Source organism: Gavia stellata, chromosome 30 (assembly GCF_030936135.1).
Source record: "Gavia stellata isolate bGavSte3 chromosome 30, bGavSte3.hap2, whole genome shotgun sequence".
Lineage (NCBI taxonomy): Eukaryota > Metazoa > Chordata > Aves > Gaviiformes > Gaviidae > Gavia > Gavia stellata.
This window is the reverse complement of record NC_082623.1, coordinates 3,096,462-3,114,812: the sequence shown is the minus strand read 5'-3', so window position 1 is coordinate 3,114,812 and position 18,351 is coordinate 3,096,462. Positions and strand designations below refer to the sequence as shown.

The following is an 18,351-nucleotide window of genomic DNA, read 5'->3' as shown; positions in this document are numbered from 1 at the left end:
CAGAGTTTCTGCACTCTGTGTCCCTTCACATCTGAACTTGCATCAAGCATTAGGCAGGCCCAGGGTAAAAGATTTCATGCATTTGAGAAGTTAGTGAGGATATGGATTTTTGACAGAGGAGGAATAAGTCTTACCTCATGCTTTCTCACCCAGGACAGAAAGCATCACTAGACTGGATCAGGCCCTACATCCATATACCCTGTAACCATTGCAAGAGCATAATCAGTACCAGGTACTATAATGGACTTGCCAACATGCTGTTAATCTTGAAGAAAGCTGTAATAGATTTCAGTTCTGTTTATTCACGTCACCTAATTCTGATTGTCATGGCTCTTACTAGCAGTGACAGGAGGCATAAAGAACTAAATTCCCTCAAAGGAGAGGAGTTGGCAATATTAGCAGGTAGAAAAAAGTTTTACTTGAAAGCAGAGTACGTTTGATGTGTAAATGAGATGGATTGAATATGGGAGACTGCAGGGTTACTGGGACACTTTGTTTTGCCAAATCTGAATTCTGTATAACTGCTTACCATTGTGTTTTCAGGTTTCTACAGCTGGTCAACAAAGTAAGAAACCCTCCACCTTGCTTTCATGTAGTAGAAAATTCTTCAAACTCCCTGACCAGGTCTCTGCAATCCATATAGAATTCACAGAGTATTACTTCCCAGACAATCAGGACTTTCCAGGTAATATACCAAGGTTAGCACCTTCTTTCATAAGTTTCTTAAAGAATCAGTCAACTCTTAATTCTTTAGGTGTGTTAACCCTGTTACATATTCTCTGGGTGTCCATTTTTGTTTAGTTTTCTGATGTTTGCCTTTCTAATATTTTTTTCTTTTTTGCCTGTGGGAAAGTGGTGGGATAGAGTTTGCCTGGTGCAAGATGTGGAGGCAAAGCTGTGCTTGCAAAATAATGTATCCAGGAACGTATTGAAGGAGCTGCTGTCTGCCCAACTCTTGGGGTTCTGCCTTATTGATTAGCACTGGAGTAGGACTGTAGGGTGCTTTGGGTGCTCTGCAGATGGCTTGATGTGAGACCTGGAACACCTCATTTCTGTGGTGCACCACAGCTTCTCCCTTTCATCAAGAGATCTGTCTTCCAGTGGGGGTTGAAGCCCTCTGCATTAGTATTGTCAGTGCAGGTTATACACTGAGCTGCAGACCACCTGAAGTGCCTTTTCTGCTATTATTAATCTGTCTCGATTCTGTTTTGTTCTAGTTCCATGCCCAAACCTGTATGTACAGCTGAATGGCCTGATGCTTACCCTGGATACAGCAAGCGTACTCTGGATAAACCTCTTCTGTCTGGATCTTTATCGCAGCTTGGAGCAGTTCAAAGCCATCTACAAGCTTGAGGACTCAGGCAAGCGTGATGAGCATGTTGATGTTCGACTGGATGGCTTCCGGCTGAAGGTACCATTCATTTCCTTCCTTTCCCAGTCTTCAGTGTTCTCTCCCTCCCTGTTGTGGAAGGAATATGAGACCAGGACATAGCTGCAGTCCAGAATGAGACTCAAAACCTCTGCCTTTCTCTAACTTTTTTCTGTCTACCACTTGTGTTAGTTTTGTTTTGATCTATGGGCAGTAAAACAGGTGCTTGAGTTCTAGTCCAGAATAGGCAGGCGAGTCAGCATTTATGAAAACAGTTTCAAGGAGAAATTGATGGTTCAAGTAGTCAATAGTTGTTTTCTGGCCTTTGGAAGGCACTTTGACTCTCATACTGTTCCCAATAGGCCTATGTCTGCTGCATTGATATCCTATGGTGTTTGTCACGGACTGCCCTTGTTAGCCGTTTTGTGAGGATGCTTAAAGGCCTGAAAGTGTAGTAAGTCCTTGCAGAGAAAGATCAAAGTGAATGTTGTAAGTTGAGCTGCTACATAAGCCATGGATGGTAAAAGAACCTAAAATAAAACTCAGTTTAAATTCCCTTGTGTCTGATTGCTCTTACCTGATTTGTAAATTTTATTTAGTTTTTCAGATAGGGATAAATTGCGAGTGTAGTCCAGCTCTTGGGATTTCAGTAAAGACCAAGACTTCTCAATTGTTCATATATTCCACAGCTGACCTTGTGTGTAGATGTCCAGGATAAGCCTCTGTTAATTTCCCTTCTCACTGCTTTACTTGTAATGTTTTTTTCCTCCATGTAGCTTAACATCCCTGTGGAGAAGAAAGTCGCTGACCATCAAGATCGTCCACAGACACTCTGCATTTGCACGTCGGAGATGACTGCCACTAACACCCGCCATGCTGCCTTCTGCAGCTGTCAGGACCTCCAGAGCCTCTTCCGTAAATTTGCCAGTTCAGAATTCTTCCACTCCAGCTACACTAAGTTCCCAAGGTCTCAGGACAATTTCAGTCTCCTCCACACCCTTTTCTTGCGCCATGCGTATGAGGTGGATGATAGGCCACAGAAGCATCCAGGCTTTCCCCAGCTACTACACAAAACCTCTGCCTCTGAAGATCTGTGGTCTGTGAATTTCACTGAGCTTTCCCTGGACTTTGAGGGGGCTGAAAGCTCAAAGGGCAGAGCCCTTAGCTTTATTGACCCTTTTCCCCTTTCCATTTGGGCCTGCCTTCCCAAGAGATGGGGGCAAGCTCAGGTATCTAAACGACAGGAACTAGCTGCCTCTGAGTTGAAAATCAAGCCTTCTGCCAGCTTTAGCAATTACTCCAAGAATAAGAACCTTTCCAGAGAGCATGGGGTTTGTCAAAGATCAAAGACTGACCAGGATCTGAAGAACATCTACAAGGTCCCAGAGACAATGGATGTCTTGGGAGAATCTGACTGTGAAATTGATGATGGAGTAGATAATAAAGAGCTGGAAGCCTCTGCTGATATCCATGTGCTTGTGTCCTCATCTGTTCATGTCAAAGTTCGGCTCAACCACTACCAATACCTGGTACTGCTCAGGATGAAAGAAGTTCTGCAAACACTACAAGAGCAGTTGGCCCAAGATACCCAGGAAGTGACTGGGTCTCCTTTAGATCCCATGTCTGCTTGTGTAGGAGTTATGTTCCATAGTGCCGAAGTGGCCCTACTCATGAACCCTGCACCAGGGTCTGTCTTGGAACCCAGATCCCTTGACTCAGACACAACAAGCCTGATCGAGTCTGAGCTCTCGCCTTCAGACAGCAAGGAGGGGCTGGCAGCTGAAGAGAAGGAGCTGAAATCAGAGACCAGTTCAGAGAAGGGAGTATGCAGTACCTCAGAGGTCCCAGAGGACAGTGGGACTGAAAATACAGGTACCAGTGTACCGCTGGAGAGACTCCCAAGATCTGCAAGTGATGGAGCTCTGACTGCAGCTCCATGTAGTAAGAGCATAGAGGAGAAAGGTTTGATAGAGGAAGCACATGAAGCTGTGGAAGCTCTGGTTGCAGAAAGACCAGCAGAGACCAGCAGCCATCCTCAGAGCCCTCCTGCTCTGCCTTCTAGCCCAACCTCAGACACGCAGCCCTTGGAGAGAGGAAACATCACTCTCAATGGCCAGGCAGAACTCATCCCTTTGAAGAACATAGAGGTGGAGTTATCTAGTGCACTGCATATCACAAAGGATGCCACGAAGGAAGCTCTGCACGTGACTATGGACCTCACCAAAGAAGCCATGTCTATAACAAAAGATGCTCTGAGCCTGAGCCGGGAGAAGATGACCTCCACCATGCAGAAAATGCTCTCTCTCCCCCCAGCCAAGTGAGTGGGCCATCCTCTTGTGCTTCACAATAGCAGCAGCAAGGCTGCAGGGAAGGGGGGAAATGTAGGCCGACTGCTCCCTTTCTTTCCATACCATTTCCATTAGAGATAGGCCAACCCCAAGAGTTGAAGATCTAACCTAAGTACTCTAAAGTCTGACTTGCAAGTGTTCAGAGTCCAGCCCAATTTCTGTATAATCTGGAGGCTAAGCTGTTTGCCGTTATCACTTTTTTCTTTTTTTTTTGGCAGGGATTCTGTGCCCAAAGCAGAAGAGGGAGCAGTGACTCCAGGCGGAGGTGGCAGCAGCCGAATGCGTTTCTTCTCCATGAAGAGGACAGCATCCCAGCATTCCTTTGACACCACATCTGTGGATGGGAGTGGCCCTGAGGATGGGCTGTCTGTGGACAGCGATGGCAGTGACGGCTTTGTGATGCTCACAGACTCTGGTAACAAACGCTTGGCTTTATCCTCTTCCCCACTCTTATTTCACATCGCTGAAGAGTTTTCTGCCATAGGCAACTGAATCATGCTGTGTTTGTATGGAATTCACTTGTGTCACTCCTTCTTTTTGAAGGTCATGAGTATTTTGCCCACAAGGCACCTATAAAAGCAGAAAGGCTCATTTTCTTTGAGATGAGTATAAATGAGTGGGGAGGGTGACCCCTGCACATCATAATGATGTTCTAAGGCATTTGGCCATACTAAAGCAAGGACTGTAAATGTGCAGGGGGGTGAATGGTATGTAGCATTTAGGAATGGTTTAGTAAGGGCTGGTTGAAAGTAGGGTACACTGGGCATTTCAGTGGATGTGTTTCACTTCAGCTTTGTATTGCTTAAATTCATCTGAGGAGCAGGAGAGAGTTCCCTAGAAGATGGTTTGGGCTGATAGGCCATGAGATTCAGGCAGATACTGAGATCAGGACTTACTAAAACCAGAAAAAGAAGCAGAATCAAGTTGGTTTTGTTGTTACTTCCATTTCAGAACCCAGCCTGGACCCTCTTCCCTCAGGGCATCTTCCTCAGGTCCACAATGACACAGGCAGTAGAACAAGCCTGATGGCAGAGGATGAGGGTGGAGTGTCTCCTGAAATAAACAGCTCGACTTCACAGAGTGAAGACCCCAGCCTTCAGCTGGTCAGAGTTCTATTCCTTTTCACTGTAATATTGTCTCTAAGTGATCTGGAAGCAAACTGTGTGGTGGTGTTTGTTTTAATAAGTGAGCTTGTCACTTGCTCTTTCAGGTGTCTGTCCTCGTGTTGAAGATGAATGAGGTGAACTGTGGAATAGAGGCACGAGGTGATGATTTGTCTGTTGCTTTACAAGTAATGAACGTGGTTCCAGAGCAACTGAACAACGTTGGAATGTGGCAGTATCTGCGTGGCTATCTGGGTAAGACACTGGCTCTTGGAGTCCACTGCTTTTATAGCTGCACTTCTATAACTGGCTTTTATACCGGCCATCCTCAGGGAATATTCCATTTTAACTGGTACTTCAGTGTTATCGTTTAGTGTATTTAGGATTGAATACAACTTGTGTGTGAGGGAATGTGAATGCTAAGAATATGTCAGTGGTTCAAATCTGGTAGTTGAAAGTGCCTACACAGTTAAGCTCTATGGTGCGTAGTAATCATTGACTGGGATTTTTGTAATTGCTGCTAGGATGCATTAAATTAATTAAAAGAGTGAATAAAGCTATCTAGGGAAACCCTGAAGTTATTCCTGCTCTGAGAATAATGCTTCTGGGCTTGGGTACTTCCCCAGGGCTAAATTTGCATTAAAAAAAAAAAAAGCAAAACCAAAAACCCAGTAACAACCAACCAAAAAAAAACCCCCAATCCAACTCCAAAAGAAAGAAACCAAAAGCAACTACAACCCAAAACTTCAAGTGGGAGCATGAGCAGTACTCAGACTGTTGATCCTTCCCTTTAACAGTACTGCCTTTGGCCACGCGGGGGCAAAGTGGAACACAAGATTAGGTAGTGTTGAGGACAGTGGAAAGACTGATCAGCTCTGGAGAGCTGAGTGGTCAGTGGGGTCGGTCAACTCCTGTATATGCAAAACGAAGGCTAGTTTTAAAGTGTGCTGAGATGGTGAGAGAGAGGGATGCGTCTGGGGGCTTAAATGGTCCAGTTCTGGTGTTAGTTCCTGTGATGTGGACTCTTAATCATTTGAAATTTGGGTTCATTTCATGTGAAGGGTGACTTCAGACTGCTGTCATTCTGAACTTGGCTCCATTCTGCATCTGACAGTAAAGGGCTTTTCAAGATACTTATTTTGAATGTATATTTTATTACTGATGCCACCTTCTGCAATGAGCTCTTTCTGCTATAGCTCTAGGAGATCCAGGTATAGAGAAGCCTTCAGTCCCTGAAGCTAGTAAGACCCAGCCAGAAGTGTGCTTACGTCTTGAAGTAGGACCTAAAGCTGCAGTGCATTCCCCACTCGCTGTTCAGAATGGCTTCCTTCATATGCTGGTCCACAGTTACACAGCAGAGCTCTTCATGTCCTTCCTTACCAACCTTGGCCCCTTTCTTGAGGATGAAATAATTCCAGAGGTGATCCCCATGGAGATAGAAGTTGTGGATGCCAAAATCACATTGAAGGTTAGTGTACGGGGAAGCAGACATATTGCCCCTAGGATGGTGAAAACTGGGCAGAGTTCACTTGCAAGATTCTGCTTGGGAAAAGATGCTGTGGGATTTCTATGGGCCTCTGCAGAGGTCCTGTTTTCCTGATACTGTTTTATTTTGCTTATAAAAACTGCCTTAAGGATGAATGAGTAACAGAATGGAATTGAGTGATCAGATTGTGGAGAAATGAGAGCCTGACATTCAGATTCTCTCCCCAGCTTTGTTGATGACCTTTTTTGCAGACTCAAGGGAAAGAATTCAATACCTCTTCCTCCAAGTGCTTGTGTGAAATGGGAAATATTTGACCTTTTCTGTAAACATTTAGAGAATTACAGATGAAAAACATTATGTAAGAGCTGGTTGATACTTAGGAGCGGGGCACTGACAGAAGTTCTTGATTAAACCTTTTTGAAAGTAATGCTTTGGCTCCACTGACAAGCAGGAACCAGTGTTGCTGCATAGCAGCATGAAAATCTCCAGACTGAGGGATATTGGCTTTCTTTGGCTAAGGAATATTGGCTAGGGGTTTGAATCAGGATGACAACTGTGAGAGCAGCCTTCAGGGTGATGGTCATAGGCCTCTCCTCTTTGTTATGGATATGACAGAACTTGGTTCTGATCTGCGGGAGTGCTTTCTGCACAGATTAAGACTCACGTGCAGCCTTGTATATAAAGTCAGGCTTTTCCATATGGTGAGTGACCTTGGTGAGTTCTGGCAGTGCTGCCAATCTGTATGCTACTCCTGTGAAGGCTGGGGGCAAGGGGAATCCTCTGCAGAGTTGCCAGAGCTGTCACAGCAGTTAATCTCTTCTCTGCTTTGTTTTTTTTCCAGGATGACAGCCCCCGGGTATACCCTACCTCCCCTGGCCCTGTTCCTATCACCTTGGCAGTAGATCACGTCATTGTGAAGCGCAGAGATGATGGGGTATTCTATGTAACAGGTCAGCAACATTGGGAAACTTGAATCTTCTCCCCTGGCACCCCCCAGGCTGTGCTGGAGGTAGAGTGCTCTGCTGTGCTTGGTGCTGGAGGAGACTGGAACTGAAATGTGATGGTTGCTGCTGGGAAGGATGGGCTCTGGTGTGTGAGCAATCCCTACTTCTGTTCTCCGCAGTCACTTCTACCAGAATGGGCAAATAATATTCTATCTTCAGTGCAAGCACCTGCATCCTTTGGCTGCTCTGCAGTGTTACTCTCTGGATGCATGCATTCCTGCCTCTCTAGTTCTTGCTGCTTTTGTTGGTTTTGTTTGGACAGCAAATTTGATACCTCAGGCAGAATTAACCAATTAACCAATGCCTAAACCAATGAACTGGCAGCCTGAATTCGTCCCTGATGTTTTCTTGAGCTCACCCAGTCAGGACAGATTACTGCTTCTTCCCTTGCTTTAGTTTCTCTGTTTTAAAATGGGAATGGTTTTTTTTCTGTGTTTAAAAAGAAGGGGGTGGGGTGGGGAAAAGTTTGGGGTTTTTTTGTCCTGAGAGCCCTGGTGTATAAATGTCCATACGTGAATGTTTTCTATGCTGCTTTCCAGCTCTGCAAGGGGAGGGCTCACTGAAACAGGAAAAACCTGTGTCAGTTCTTCAGGAACAGAAGGCCCCAGTGGAGTGTGTCTTGGCAGCCCCAGCAGCAGGAACACGTGGCCTGCAGGTGAGTCACTGCTGCCTGTTGCTGTCTGGACAACTAGAGAGCTGGCAGTAGGCTGGAAAATTAAGTCTTTTGTCTTCATGTGTTTGCAGTTAGTGGTAGGTGTGGTGTGTTGCAGATAGGAAGTGCACACAAAAGCAGCCTGTACCTCCTTTTGCAGGCATTCTGAGAAATAAGGATACCTTGCCCAGCATAAACTCTCTTGTTCCCTTTCAGAAATCTGCTTTTTTTTCTGATTGGCCCTGTCTTCCCGCTGTGTCCAGTTCCTTGTTAGAAAAACAGGAATTGGGAGTTTCCCACAAAGAAATACATGTTTCGTCAGAGTAGAGTTTAGAGCCAGGGAGTTTCAGGTTGCTTAAAGTATCTGCTTTTCAGTTTGAACTTTCTTTCCATTTTGATCCATATATCTGGAATTCATATGATTGATTTATTTTTTAAATATGTAGTGTTCTCTAATTATACTTCCTGTTTGATGCCAGGTCTACTTGGTAAATGGGTTACTTGCTATGGAAAAATACATACTAAGGGAGCAATGCAACTGACCAGATACAGAACTGGATGGGGACTTTGGATACTGTTCATTAGTTGGTGACACATCACTTCATTTCTCATCTTTCTCTTTTCCATTTAGTGCAGAGACTTTCTCTTCTTCACATTCGTAGCATCTTGTGAAACGGGGCCCTGACCGGAACTGGAGCACATAAGCATCACAGTAGCTTAGCTCTAGTTTATTTTCTGATATTATTGAACGTAATAGCAACAAATGCAAAGGCTAAATTCTGGAGTAAAAATATTTCTGAGAGCCCAAGGACAAATCTGTCCTGTGCCATGAAACTGCAGTGGGATCTCGCTGGCAATGTTTGAGGACAGAATTAAATTTGTTCCTGGAGACAAGAAATAGGAATGCCAGGCATCTGCTTGGTCCAGCTATCATCTTAATTTTAACAAATCTTTAGGGGTGTATTAGGACCCCTCGTAAAAGAAGAATGCAGATCAGGGCCCGATCTTTCTTTTCCTGCTTTCTTTGTATAGTTATCTTCAGCCAGAATCAGCTAGCTGCTTTGCAAGAAAAAAAACTTGCCCACTGCAAGTCTTCTTCCTATGCCTAGAAATGTGACTGGACGTCTTGGGAGAAAACAGTGGTTAGACAGCCATCACTGGCAGCCTGAGCTGATTTTAATGACAGCTATGGAAGTCAGCAGGTACCAGTTGGCAAGTACTTACTCCTGCAATCAAACTGGGTCACATCAGTGAGCTTTCTGTGGTCGTGTCACATGGTGTAATTCCTCTCAAAAGCTCTTGCTTTGGTTTTCCTCTTCGAGCAGATCGGTGTAGTCGGATCTGCCCTGCTGCTTACCTTTGGAAATTCCTGGTTTGTTTTTTTTCCCCCTCTGTCTCTTGCAGTTAAAGGAAGTGCCGGAGTTGCAAAGGGAGCTTCAGACCATGAAAATAGCCCTTGCAGAAGCCAACATGGACAAGGCTCGCCTTCTGCAGGAAATTAAGAAATACAATCCCCTCTTCCAGCTTTGACAGTGAAGGCGCAGGCTGCAGCTGCTCAGGAGGAGTGGAGACCACCACCAGCACTAAGGCGGCTAGTTTGATTATATTGCTGCTAAACGGGTCAACCTCCTGCAGACTGATCACCTCAAAGAATGGAAACCAACTGTGATTGCAAAATGAACTTGAAAGAGGGAGAAAGGAAGGAAGGCCTGGCTGAGCAGTAGGGAAGAACGAAGAGGAGTTACCTGTTTGCAGCCACTTTCCTCTGTCCTGGCAGTATGGCACTGCCTCTGTCACTGAACCAGGGCAGGGGTCAGCCTACAAACAAAAGGTCAGAACTTGGGGGACGCACCCAATGTGTCTTCATCCATGGGTGGTAGTGACAGTCTGCTTTCAGCCTTCGCTTTTCATGGTAACATCTAGAGATGATCCATGTTGGGGTTTCTGCTTCTTTCAGCCTTCCTCATTGTTTTCTTGCCCAATCATGCATGCCAAAGAACACGGAAAAAGGAGTGTAGTTACTTCACCGCATCAGGAATGACGGAGAATAGATATGGCAGAAAACATTACTCAGAGCTCTGATGTGAAAGCATGTGTACTATCACATGAAAAACAAAAACACAGGAGGTCAGTGGGTGTGGGAGATGCAGAAGGGATTTGCCCCCCATGGAGTAAGAGTGCTACAGCTCATTATTCCCTCATGAACAGGGTCAGAATAGTAAAGAAATTCCTTCAGACTTCTTTTTCCATCAGTAATTTGTTGTGTCAAGACAGAATCGGTATTATATTAGTCTAGTTCATTCTCACTTAATCCTGCAACGTTTGGCTTTATTGATGCAGAAACACAAAGGAATTAATTTATTTCATTACAAAGCACTGTTTAAACTTTCTTTAATTTTACTGTCAAAGAACAGGGGTGAAGGAAGTCGGTTAAGTCACAGAATGAGATGACCTATGTGTTTTCTTTGGGATGCATGCTGTCCTCAAACCATTGTATGCCAGTTGCACCAGTGGAGAGAGGGAGAGCAGTACTGGCCGCACAAGGAAATAGCCGGCTGCGTTCCCACATGGTTGTGTATTTTTGTTAGCACTGAGCTCATGCCTGATCTTAAATGTCTTTTAACAGGGCTGTGGGTGTGTGGGTCAGGAGAGGGGTGCTGACCAGGCCCCCTTGGGTGGAGGCTGGCACTACTAACTGCTCACTATGGGGTGGAGATGAAACAGTAGCTGCTGGGTTGAGCATGGTTTGTATTCTCACCTTTTCTGGAGCTGCTTCCCTGAAGAGGAAGAAGTCTCTGTGGTCAGTGACTGACTTAATTTATAAAGAAATAGCCTCTACAAGTATGGAGGGGAAAAAAAGAAAAGCCTAGTAAAATATGAAGTAAACACTAATTTTAAAAAGTAGAAGAGCAAATGTCATTTATGAACTGCAAGACTCAAATTCACTCCTGAAGGCAAACTGGTACGTGGTGTCTTTGCTCTACTAGTCCGGGCAATACATGGCCGATGTGCTGAAGAAGGAAGCAGCCCTAAGGCGCAGTTGTGAAGGGAGAAGCTGTTCCAGAGGAGAACTTGCTTTGTGTGCTGATACAGAAGGGTGTGACTTTCAGCCCCCTCCGTGTTACGGATGAATGCCTGTTCCCTCCCCTGTTCTACACAGCATCTTTACTGTGTGCAGAGTTTGGATTTTATCTTATTTCAAACTTTGATTTGGATTTTTCCAGATGCATTCTGTGTTTGTGTAAATGTACCATTTCTGATGCACAGGCTTTTTAGTGCATGTAAACCAGGTAGCGATTGCCCCACGCTAAGTGCTAGGAAAAGTGTCAGATTATATGCGATTCTCCTTTATTAATCAGATGAAAACTTCACTTGTCTGTAAAGGTTAGGTAATCCTTATTGTGTTTTTTTAGCTGAACACACTCCCCAAAACTTTAATCTAATGGCTTTTTCTATTTTTTCCTATTTAAGCATTACTCCACGGAAATTAGTCTGGCTAAAATAATACAAGATTTTAATCCTGCTCACTATGCAACGAGCAGCCTCTGATTTACAAGCCATGATGAGTTGAGGCATGGAAATGATGCAAAAGCAAGCAAATAACTTGGGAGTTAAGTTTGTTTTTCCTACCGTGCTCTTATATACTTGTCCCTGTGCCCAGCTCTGGAGCTGTTGAACACTTCCCCTTAACCAGCACTCCTGAGATCATTTTAGTTCTTCTTTAGCTCTAGGGGAAACAGGGATGTATTTACAGCGCTAGGCTAGATGTGGAGGCATTGCTGTCTGTGGTTTGCGGAGAGCCAAGAGTGAATTCCTTGTGGTTGTTAGATTTCGCTTTGAAAGAAGAGGATATGTAAGAGAGGGACCGTGATTAAAACAACTGTCACTCTTAAGATCATCATCTTAATTCCGTGTTTGACTCCGTTACGCTGAAGGTAGCTTTGAATAACATTTGTTGGAATCAGTCCTTGTATGCTAGGTTTGAACAACCAGCCTTGGGGCAGACTGTGCTGCCAGAGTCCAGTATTTCTGCCAAGATCTGACTGACCAGTGCCTACAACCAGATGTGACAGTGGCAGCGAGAGCCTAACCTGCCTTCTGGAACCTCTGGAAGCAGGCAGCCACACACAAATAACTTGTCTTTGGCAGAAGCACAGGGGCTGAGCTGCAGGAGGCTCCGCTGTGGTGCACAGCATGCTCGCGCTCCCCACCCACTTAGCCTGGGCTAGGTCTGGTGTTTGGATGCTGTGGCTCCTGCCGGTTGCTTTCCCTCCTCCATGGGAGAGGATTGCTCCTCCTTGTTCCTGTCAGACAACCCGGCTGTTTTCTCTGGAGCACGTTCTGTGACCCATCCCCTGCTCGATGCAGCCTTTGACAGGACAGATTTGTGGTGCTGTCTGTGACGGAAAATGCACTAGAGCAGGCTGTCAGGCCTGTTCTCAAGAGGAAAATGCACTTTAACTTTTCAAGCATCAGCGGGCATTTCCTTCACCAATACTGCCTCGTGCATAGAAGAATTCAGAAGTAAAAGCAGGGGTTCCAAAAATGCAAGTTACCTTCTGTAGTAAATAAGACTCTTGCTGTGAGCAGCTCTCATAGCAAGAGAAAGGAGGTAACAAAGCATCTGCGTATCTAGACTTGCGGTGAAACAAACCTATATGTGAACAGCTCACTGTAAGTACCATTGCGAACGGCAAAAAGCCCACACAAGCAAAAGCTGAACTTTGTTTAGTCAAACCTACATGCTTCTGTGCTTGCTCCCTCTTCCTGTGTGAAGCAAGAAATATAAGAATGCTTGCCTTGGTGGAATGCAATGGTATTCTTACTTTTTATTCACTAATTGCTTGAAAATGGGAGGTTTCTTTCTTCGCTTTCAAATTTTCATGACTTTTTGTTTGAGTAGGTGCCCAGCTTCATCTCCAGACAGCTTGGGAAAGGAGTAGGGTGCAAAGGGTTTTCTCGGACGTGGTGCCTGCTTGCCGTCTCACACAACCTCCTTACCACTCCCTCCCACGTGTGCAGACTGAACAGAGCTGGCGCCAAGTTGTTTACAGCAAATTTCTTGCTCCAGCAATTCAAGTCAACTGGTTTTGTTTAAGAATTAAAGCACTTCCATTGTTTTAAGTACCAGTAAAAAGTACTGTAAAACAAAATCCACGTCCCTTCTACAGGGCATACGTGTGGGAGGACAAAAACTCCCCTATCTCCTCTGATGATGATTAGCAAAGTTTACTTTGTAGAGCCTTTTATTTAAGGACTCTTTCTGTTATGATGAGAGCCAACTTACTCCTTTGTGTAACTACAACACAGTTACCCTAGGAAGAGCACATGGCCTCAGCATCTTTTACATGTAATTAGAAGTGTGCTCACAGGGGACTACTGTATGTACAAGTGGGTAATGGGCAAGTCTGCACTTGAATTTGAGTTATAGGCAGTATTGGAACTTTGTTGCAGTATATTTCCACTCATGCATTTATTGGTTCTATGAACCATGAAAAGAAATTAAACTTGTTAACCTCCTTACAGGCTCATGTTTTTTTTTTTTCCCCCTCCCCCTTCACCTTCCTAATTCTACTGTTTTCTAGGCAGCTCCCTAAAACTGGCTTTGGGAAGAACAGCTGAGTGATGACTTCAGAAGCATCAACTTTCAGCATGCATTACCTTGCTTATGCTAATGGCACAATGCACGCCTGAGGCAAGGCGAAGCTTCAGGAACATGTCGGGGTTGGTTGAGACAGATCATCGCATTGCACTCCCCCTACTCTGAATCACACAAACACCATTACACAATTAGTATTTCCCAGCAAGACTAAGAATACAATAACAAGTTTAATGTACAAAAAAAACCCAGACACTTCTGTACACAGACACCACTCGATCTGTGCCACCAGAAAGTATGATCCTGGTGGGTAAATACACAGAAGACCCTGAACGTTCCTATCCCTGCTCCGTTGAAGCAAAGGAGCCCAGGGCTCCAGGTGAGGGATTTGGCTTCTGCCGACTTCTGTGTAGTGCTCAGCTGACAAGCCAGGCTTCGGCAGTGATGGCAGGAAGCCTCCCTGCAGTCACTTGAGTCCACACCCAACGCTCCTGAAGGAGCTTCAGGCTTGTAGCTCTGCTGTTGTGAACTTCACAAGAGTTACAGGAAGCTTGTTTTAACTTCTGTTGTCTTTCTCTTGCTGCTCTTGGGATGCTTCAGTGGAAGATGATCTTTTTATATTTGGAATTGGGGATCTGTCCTCGTGACTTGAGCCTCCTGACCGCCTCTCGCATGTGTTTGGGCTGCAGAGGTGGCAGTTCCCCCCACTTCTCGCACACATCCAGTGCTAAACAACACAAACCAAGGAGTTTGCATGAGCAGGACCGCTAAGCTTAGCCAGTCTCCTACTGTTTGAGCTTTAAAGGCAACAGGTAATGTTTTTGTTCAGGGTTTACAGTTCACATTTTGTTAATACACAAGAATGAAACTGCTTTGTATGCTTCTCTTTGAAAGAGAAGTCACTCCTAGGGGCATCAATACCAGCGCAGAATAAACTGCTTTTTAAACCACTCAAATACTATGGAATATGCTGGTTTGAGTCACACAAGAACTTAGGATCTTAAACCTTCTGGTGTGTTTTGGAGTTGTCGTGTACAGCAGTGACAGGAAGGTACAACCTATAGTGGACTTAGGGGCAGGTTTCTTCTCTATCATTTACAGAAAGTATCATTCCCACCTCCTGCCAAGGACACGAAGCAATTAATGGCATGAAGCAATTAACCACAGCAGTGAAGTGCTTATCCAAACCGCCTCAGGCGACATGCAGCGCTGCAGAGATGGCAGCAGCAGAACTGCATCACCCTGGTAATGGTGATCCCGGCAGGTCTAGGCCACGTTTTGCGTGACAAGTCTGTACGAACTCGGTGGCATCAAAGCCGTTACCACCTCTTCCTCCAGCCCCAGCGGAGCAGGGACACAGCTGGGTCAGCCTCCCACCCCATGTCCCAAACAGATCTCAGCTCATCCCATGAAGGAAGAATCTTATGGGTTAAGAGGCTTAAATAACTCATTTCCCTCTGGGCTGCATGCGTCCACAGCAGCATTAACAAAAGATCCTTATTGCCCCTCTGCAGCCTGCTCACAGGCCGACTTACAGGGCAAGAAATTCTAAGTTATCCTCCTTAGAGAGGATAAACCAGGAGGTCAGTGGCCATCACCTTCTGCGGACTCACAGGATATTGATAGGATTAGGGGGGACCGCAGGCAACACCACACTTCACCCCTCTCTTGGCTTATCTCTGAACTGGAGCCTTCTGCTGCTGCTGGAAGGTCAGAGGGCCCCGCAGGACAGCGAGATGGGGAACCACAAAGCGTCCAGTCTTGTTCCATGTCCTTCTGCTCTGCTGTAAGCAATGAACTGATCCCGTATTCTTAACTTTTTACTCAACGTTTGCCACTCACCTTCCTCCACCACCTCCCCAACGAAGACCTTGGAAATGCCAGACATGGCGATAACCACATTCTGAGAGACGGAGGTGCCAGTGATGGACTGGATCAGCTGCACAAGACAGACACATAGTCAGCTGAGTGAGATACTCAGAGCAACGGTGAAACATTTTAATTCATATTTGCCGTTTCAGCCTGTCAGATATCAACCAACAGCTAATGAAATGCATAGAACAGCAGGAACTGATCTTTAAAATTAGGTTCTACAGCGTTGGGCACATGCTGGCTGTCAAGGTTTTAGCTTACCCTCATTCAGCTGCAGACCCTATACCAGCAATTACTTTTTCCTCTTGCCTTAGGGACCCCCAGACCACCGTTATTTAAGATGAGCTCCTGCATAAGCCACGCGAGGGCACTGAGCTAGACTGTAAAGGGATAAGCCGACCTGAGGACAACGGTCTCAGCCACAGGGGCCAGGACGCAGCTGGAGGAGGGCGCACCGCAGAGCTGGCTCGTGTCATGCAAGGCCTAGACGTGACTGCAGCCAGATTTAGTAAGGCTCAGCCTGCTTGCTCTGCTCAGACTCCTTCTGTGGCAAAGTATTATTGAAGTCGTACCCGTTTAATAGCAGCTTTGGGGAAAGCAGACCGGCGATACATCTCGTAACGGTTCAACTGTTCTTCAGAAAAGGAAGAGACCAGTATTCTGGAGTGGAGAGAATTGATTGTTGACAGCAAAAATAAAAATAAACGCCTGAAGCTCTTCAGGCCGCTGCAACAGTCCTGCAAAGCCCTCCTGCAGTACGAAACAGAGCTGGGAAGGGAAAGGCGGTGCTCCAGTGGGGCTAAGGTTTATAGAATCACAGCATCACAAAGGTTGGAAAAGACCTGTAAGATCATCAAGTCCAACGACCAACCCAACCCCACCATGCCCACTCAACCATGTCCCGCAGTGCCACGTCCACACGTTCCTTGAACGCCTCCAGTGATGGTGACTCCAACAATTCCCTGGGCAGCTTATCGACCCGGTCCGGGCTGAGCCCAGGAAGGCTGCAGGGACAAGGCATTATAATGCAAAATGGCCGGGCCGGTTCAGGAGGGATCTGGGACGGAGCTACGGACACCATTAACCAGGGGCTCATCAACTGATTAAACGATTATCACACAGTTTCCAGCGGCAAACCCCAACGGTGTGCACTGCCCTCCCCGAGCACCAGCCTCCCCAGGCGCTGCCGCCCGGCGCCCCGGCACTCACTGCATCTTCTGGATCTCGTCCTCGTCCACTTTGTGCTTCTTCTCCTTCCTCTCCTTCAGCTCCAGCTTCACCTTCTTGGCCGCGGACGGCTGCAGGCTGGGGTCCTCCCCGTCCACCGCCTCCCCCTCCGCGCTCCTCACCTGGGCGAGAGCGCAGCGCTCGGTTCGGCGGCCCCGCAGCCCCGCCGGGCCCCGCTCCCCGCTCCCCCCTCACAACGGGCCCGGCCCGGCCTCACCTCCCCGTCCGGCGCCTCCGCCTTGGGCTCGCCGCCCCCTTCAGCCTCTCCCGCCTCGCCCTCGCCTGCCACCTCCGCGGCCGCCGGCTCCTCCGCTGCCGCCGCTCCATCCCCCGAGGGGGACGAGGCCGCGGGCGGCGGCTCCTGCTCAGCGGCGGCGGCCCCGAGCTCCTCCCGGCCCGCTTCGCCAGGGTCCGCCATGGCCTCGCGCAGCGACGTCGCTTCCTGATGACGCAGCACTACGGCTGCCGCGAAGGGCCGCGCCTCTCCGGCGGCGGGGCGGGGCCTGTCGCCAGGGCAACGGGCCTGCGGCTGCGGGTGAGGCGTGGGGCCGGGCTGGGGGGGGGAACTGGGGTGGGAAGGGCTGGGGGGCACTGGGGGAACTGGGGGAACTGGGGCGGGGGCCCTGGGGGAACTGGAAGGGCTGGGGGGCACTGGGGGAACTGGGGTGGGGGCACTGGGGGAACTGGGGGCACTGGGGGAACTGGGGTGGGAAGGGCTGGGGGGCACTGGGGGAACTGGGGTGGGGGCACTGGGGGAACTGGAAGGGCTGGGGGGCACTGGGGGAACTGGGGGAACTGGGGTGGGGGCACTGGGGGCACTGGGGGAACTGGGGTGGGAAGGGCTGGGGGGCACTGGGGGAACTGGGGGAACTGGGGTGGGGGCACTGGGGGAACTGGAAGGGCTGGGGGGCACTGGGGGAACTGGGGGAACTGGGGTGGGGGCACTGGGGGCACTGGGGGAACTGGGGTGGGAAGGGCTGGGGGGCACTGGGGGAACTGGGGGAACTGGGGTGGGGGCACTGGGGGAACTGGAAGGGCTGGGGGGCACTGGGGGAACTGGGGGAACTGGGGTGGGGGCACTGGGGGCACTGGGGGAACTGGGGTGGGAAGGGCTGGGGGGCACTGGGGGCACTGGGATGGGAAGGGCTGAGGGCACTGAGGGAACTGGAATGGGGGAACTGGGGAAACTGGGCCGGGGGCACTGGGATGGGGGGCACTGAGATGGGAAGGGCTGGTGCCGGTGCTGGGGTATGGGGGTGGCCAGGGGCGAGGGGAGATCCGGGGGGAGTGTGGGGAGAGGGAGGGCCCTGCAGGGAGCCGGGCTGGTGGCTGCAGCGGGGAGGGAGGCCGGACGCCGGGCGGGTCCCCTCCGGCTGTGGGAGTCTTTTGTGTAGAAACAGAGGAAAAACTGGATATTAAAGAGGAGACGCGTTACAGGGGGACAGATCGGGAGTCCACAGCTCAGGCCGTGGGCCCAGATCGAAGTTACGAACGAGCCAGACCTCCTCGAGGCATCCCCGCGGGTTTCCCGCTAGTTTTGTGCCTTGGAAGCAGGGATCGGTTTGCACAGGCTGACACAGGCCATCTTCTCCCATGTTTCCTTCTAACAGGTCCCGCTCCGGCAGCAGGGAGCGAGGGTTGGGCTGGGGCACGGGGTGCGGGGGGAAGCCTCGGCGCCCACGTTCCCATCC

At 48.2% G+C, this 18,351-nt stretch overlaps 2 protein-coding genes across 2 annotated transcripts in view; one reads left to right on the top strand and one right to left on the bottom strand.

The window, feature by feature from the left end:
• The window catches only part of BLTP3A (bridge-like lipid transfer protein family member 3A), a 35,766-nt gene extending 22,285 nt beyond the window's left edge, over positions 1-13,481 (top strand). Inside the window, exons 13-22 of the mRNA XM_059831031.1 lie at positions 544-685; positions 1,218-1,411; positions 2,146-3,686; positions 3,936-4,132; positions 4,669-4,820; positions 4,928-5,075; positions 6,023-6,288; positions 7,148-7,256; positions 7,850-7,965; positions 9,367-13,481. Coding sequence (XP_059687014.1) covers positions 544-685; positions 1,218-1,411; positions 2,146-3,686; positions 3,936-4,132; positions 4,669-4,820; positions 4,928-5,075; positions 6,023-6,288; positions 7,148-7,256; positions 7,850-7,965; positions 9,367-9,492 — 2,991 coding nt within the window. The 3' untranslated portion in view covers positions 9,493-13,481. The remainder of the gene's footprint in view (positions 1-543; positions 686-1,217; positions 1,412-2,145; positions 3,687-3,935; positions 4,133-4,668; positions 4,821-4,927; positions 5,076-6,022; positions 6,289-7,147; positions 7,257-7,849; positions 7,966-9,366) is intronic.
• A 291-nt stretch (positions 13,482-13,772) lies between these two features.
• On the bottom strand, positions 13,773-17,078 carry TAF11 (TATA-box binding protein associated factor 11). Its single transcript, XM_059831265.1, has 5 exons — positions 16,878-17,078; positions 16,643-16,782; positions 16,006-16,093; positions 15,404-15,500; positions 13,773-14,288 (listed from the first exon to the last, which is right to left on the bottom strand). Exons 1-5 carry the CDS (start codon positions 17,076-17,078, stop codon positions 14,158-14,160), a joined length of 657 nt encoding a protein of 218 aa, XP_059687248.1. The 3' UTR covers positions 13,773-14,157.
• Between the last annotated feature and the right edge of the window lie 1,273 nt (positions 17,079-18,351).

What these genes read in the sequence shown, in the direction of transcription:
- TAF11 (XM_059831265.1), bottom strand. Translation starts at nt 17,078, where the DNA reads ATGGCGGACCCTGGCGAAGCGGGCCGGGAGGAGCTCGGGGCCGCCGCC. An exon ending in CCAAAGCTGCTATTAAACGG is followed by an intron (nt 15,501 to 16,005) that starts GTACGACTTCAA and finishes TGTCTTGTGCAG; the next exon opens with CTGATCCAGTCCATCACTGG. An exon ending in TGGGGAGGTGGTGGAGGAAG is followed by an intron (nt 14,289 to 15,403) that starts GTGAGTGGCAAA and finishes TGTGTTGTTTAG; the next exon opens with CACTGGATGTGTGCGAGAAG.